The 4,369-nt window shown below is 42.5% G+C and overlaps 1 protein-coding gene across 1 annotated transcript; it reads left to right on the plus strand.

The window, feature by feature from the left end:
- Positions 1-1,935: 1,935 nt before the first annotated feature.
- On the plus strand, positions 1,936-3,672 carry LOC138371955 (uncharacterized). The gene is made up of 4 exons (XM_069336995.1): positions 1,936-2,247; positions 2,514-2,609; positions 2,853-2,960; positions 3,289-3,672. Exons 1-4 carry the CDS (start codon positions 1,976-1,978, stop codon positions 3,356-3,358), a joined length of 546 nt encoding a protein of 181 aa, XP_069193096.1. The 5' UTR covers positions 1,936-1,975; the 3' UTR covers positions 3,359-3,672.
- The last annotated feature ends 697 nt before the right edge of the window (positions 3,673-4,369 follow it).

Here is a 4,369-nt window from a genome sequence, read left to right on the forward strand (position 1 = left end):
TAGGTTGTAACAGAACCCATGAGCACCACACCAGAAATAAATACAGTTTTGATATTCCTAGAGTACGTCTTAATCAAACTAGAAATGCTCTGCAAATCAAGGGGCCCAGAATGTGGAATGACCTTCCCAACCATGTTAAAGACTGTACCTCTCTCAACCAGTTTAAGATAAAAACTAAACACTACCTAATAAATTCCCTGTAATCTACCTCACTCCTCTATTGTCAACCCATGTCTGTTATTTTCTTTTTTTTTTTTTAATCAACACTGTTTGTCAACCTATTGTATTTGTGCTGCTTTTTCAGTCATGTTTCCCCCCTTTTTTTTTTATCTTTATTTGTATTTGTTCTCAACATCTTTTATTCTTTATGCTCAATTAGTATTAAGTTCTAGATATTAATGTTTTCTTGCCCGAAACGCATTGCGTAATAGTGGCTTTAGGCATTGTATGTACTAGCTCTATCTATATATCAATCCATTAATGTAACATCACTTGTATGTATATACCTTACCTGAATAAACATCTGAATCTGAATCTGAATCTGAATCTGAATTTCTACTTTCCTGATAATTTATTGTGTTAATGTTTAAGTATTGTTAGGTTTGTTTCTCTGAATACTTTAAAAGGTGGTCAAATGTTTTAATGGGTTGTTGTGTTAATGTTTGAGAATGTTTTATTAATATAAATATCAGCATATTCACGGCTGTGTGAATACTGTATAAATAATATCTACGACACACGAAGCGAGACAAGTGATTTTACCTAACCACTTGAGCTGGACGGTAGAGCGATGGACTGGCTTCATGCAGGTCGGCGTTCAATTCTGGACAGTCCACAAGTGGTTGGGCACTTGTGGGAGAGAGAGAGAGAGAGAGAGAGAGAGAGAGAGAGAGAGAGAGAGAGAGAGAGAGAGAGAGAGAGAGAGAGAGAGAGAGAGAGAGAGAGGGAGAGAGAGAGAGGGAGAGAGAGAGAGGGAGAGAGAGAGAGAGAGAGGGAGAGAGAGAGAGAGAGAGAGAGAGAGAGAGAGAGAGAGAGAGAGAGAGAGAGAGAGAGAGAGAGAGAGAGAGAGAGAGAGAGAGAGAGAGAGAGAGAGAGAGAGGAGAGAGAGAGAGAGAGAGAGAGAGAGAGAGAGAGAGAGAGAGAGAGAGAGAGAGAGAGAGAGAGAGAGAGAGAGAGAGAGAGGTGGAAAGGGACGAGAAGTATGAAATATGGAGAGGGGAGAAAGATGGAGAGGGTGGGAGAGAGGGAAGGAGAGGAGGAGTATGGGGTGCACAATAACACAGGACCTCACACACGTCACACACACACCAGGAAGGCGTGCGCTGAGAACCCTCACTCAGCAACACACGCAAAAAATGCTTCCAGAACCAATACAAAGAGGTCGGTACACTCACCTTGCCCCGTCATCCTCCAGCACTCATCTTCACCGTCATCATCCTCCAGCACTCACCTTCACCGTCATCATCCTCCAGCACTCACCTTCACTGTCATCATCCTCCAGCACTCACCTTCACCGTCATCATCCTCCAGCACTCACCTTCACCTTCACCGTCATCATCCTCCAGCACTCACCTTCACCGTCATCATCCTCCAGCACTCCGCCCTTCTCCCGCCTTCAGAATATCATCAGTCTAGAGCAGGAATCTCAACGAGCCATGAAAATGTTCAAAATAAAACGAAAAGGATCAAATATATTCTTATTTACAAAAAAGAAAAAGAAAAAATGCTGACGCATAAGGAAGGGATCCAATTATTGTGTAAATATATTTTACTAGCGGCATGAACTCAGAGTTCTCGGAAAACTGGTTCCGGAGTGCCCGGTGAAGCATTGTGTGAGATCAACGGCAAGTTCCCGTAATTCTGAAATGGTTATTTATGCTGTCAGTGGGTGCGGGAGATTCCCATTGGTTATCCTGATCTATATAACCTGCTGGAGCCGAGAGTCCGTCACCACTGTCCTCAGCAAGAGTCTAACATGCAGACAACACTCACAGTGAGCGCCCTGCTCCTAGCAGTGGTGACAGGCAGCCCCCTCCAGGGCTCGTCACTGCAGCTCACCAACACACCGACACAAGATACCAATCTGGCGCCAATTTACACGTCGGACGAGGAGCTTGATCCATATTTGGTGCAAGACGAGGGACGAGAACCGTCCCTAAACTCTGGTGAAGATGGTTTGAGTCATGAACGAAGAAAGCGACAGACCACAGTATCCGGATCCGCCAACACTGAACACCTGGGTGGTGGGTAAGTGGACTCTCCTCACAGCTTAATATATTATACTTGTGTAACGAATTGCTAATAAAATCATTGGAGGAAGAGTTGTGTAAATGTTATAAGAAAGGCAGAGAGGTGTAATATAGGACTAACGTGTGTAGTGTTCTATGTGTTGCAAGGCTCAGGGGACTATAATATGTAGTGTGTCTGTATTGTAAAGGTCTAGGGACTATGACATGTAGTGTGTTGAAAGGGTCTGGGAAACTATAACATATGAAGTGTTGCATGTGTTGCAGGGCTCGGCGAGACAGCGCAAGCATCAACTTGGGTCACACCTTCAACAAACACACAATCCAAGGCGGCCTCAGTGTTGACCGCACCAAAGTTCCCGGGTAAGATAACCATATTCCACTGTTTATCATTGTTATTGTAAACTGTTGGTGCACTTTGGCTCAGTATTTTAACTCAAAGTTGAAATATATAAACAGTAAAATGCGCAAGTAAAGTTTTGTTAATTTAGTACAGTTTTTTTGTTGATAAATATTTATCTATATCTAGATCATATAAACAAAGATTCAGTACAATAAATTATACAGTAGCACAGATAATGTAGTAATCTGTATACCATGATGCAGCCTTGGGAGCGAGAGGAACGTGGGAGCCAATTTGGGTTACGAGTTCAAGCCCAACAAGCAGACCTCCATCACCGCCGGTTTTCAACACTCCCGGGGTGGAGGCCGCAGGTAGGCCTCTCTTCCAGCTGTTCTCGTCACACTTCGCTGTTAACACCTGCTACACCCTTCAATCTAAACACCTGCTACACGCTTCAATCTAAACACCTGCTACACCCTTTTCTATAAACATGAGCAAATGATCAATTACAACATCCGCCAGTGTCATTACTATAGATATTGTCATGTATTCATATACAGTTTATAAGTGTTATAAAGTCTGCATTTCCTCGTAAGATTACATTTGATATTTTCATCGCAGCTCAAAGTTTGTCTCGTGAGGAACCTTCATTAATTATTATTTCATTTAAATGTTAAAGCAAAACTTTATTTCCAACAGGTCCAACAGTTTTGGACTTGGTTTCAGTCACACGTTCGGCCGGAAGAGGAGAGCCACAGAGAACTTGTAAATAACGTCTTGAGAAGAAGTGAAAGTTGAGTGTGTTCTTAAGATGCCAGCGTTCCTCTCCAGTATTACTAGAGGGCCTCCAGAGACCCGCGTCTAACTAGTCCTGTCAACACCTCTCATACTAATAGGCCTAGCTTGGCCTGGAAGCAACTGGGAGTGTGGAGTCACAAGGAATTCTTAGTCTAGGGGTTCGAATTCTACAATACATTGTTATTTCTTTCATCATTTCATTATGAACATTAGTTCAATAGGGCCCATAATGTTATCATTGAACAATATTATAGACGTATTTAATAAATTTAACAATAAATAGAACGGCTTTTTATTATTATCTGGATAATCTTTAGTAAGTTGGTCTCTTGTGTTACTTTGTTATGCTCACATGCTGACCAAAGTCTGGTGAGGGTGACGTTACAAGCCATGTTACAAGCATGTTACAAGTACTGCCATATCTTCCCCTCTTGTTGTTGCCGTTCCTTACTCGTGTACCGTCTTGATGGATGAGCATCTTGACGCTTCGACGAAGGACCAAATTACCAGCAGGAATATCGGAAACGTCAAGAGCCAATGTGACGTGACGGAGATGCTGGAGCACGGAGCACACACACACACACACCTCAATCATCTCTCAATGAATGAATTAATGAACTATGAGGAGAAAGCGCCAAACCATTACGACTATATAGCACTGGGAAGGGGTCAGGATAAGGATTTGGGATGGAACGGGAAGGAAGGAATGGTGCCCAACCACTTGTGGACTGTCCAGGATTGAACGCCGACCTGCATGAAGCCAGTCCATCGCTCTACCGTCCAGCTCAAGTGGTTGGGTAAAATCACTTGTCTCGCTTCGTGTGTCGTAGATATTATTTATACAGTATTCACACAGCCGTGAATATGCTGATATTTATATTAATAAAACATTCTCAAACATTAACACAACAACCCATTAAAACATTTGACCACCTTTTAAAGTATTCAGAGAAACAAACCTAACAATACTTAAACATTAACA

This window comes from Procambarus clarkii, chromosome 37, assembly GCF_040958095.1.
Source record: "Procambarus clarkii isolate CNS0578487 chromosome 37, FALCON_Pclarkii_2.0, whole genome shotgun sequence".
NCBI lineage: Eukaryota > Metazoa > Arthropoda > Malacostraca > Decapoda > Cambaridae > Procambarus > Procambarus clarkii.

Bases quoted from the DNA above. Each gene is read 5' to 3' on its own strand.
- LOC138371955 (XM_069336995.1), top strand. From the start codon at position 1,976: ATGCAGACAACACTCACAGTGAGCGCCCTGCTCCTAGCAGTGGTGACA. The intron at 2,248-2,513 runs GTAAGTGGACTC...CATGTGTTGCAG, and splicing joins ACTGAACACCTGGGTGGTGG to GGCTCGGCGAGACAGCGCAA. The intron at 2,610-2,852 runs GTAAGATAACCA...ACCATGATGCAG, and splicing joins GACCGCACCAAAGTTCCCGG to CCTTGGGAGCGAGAGGAACG.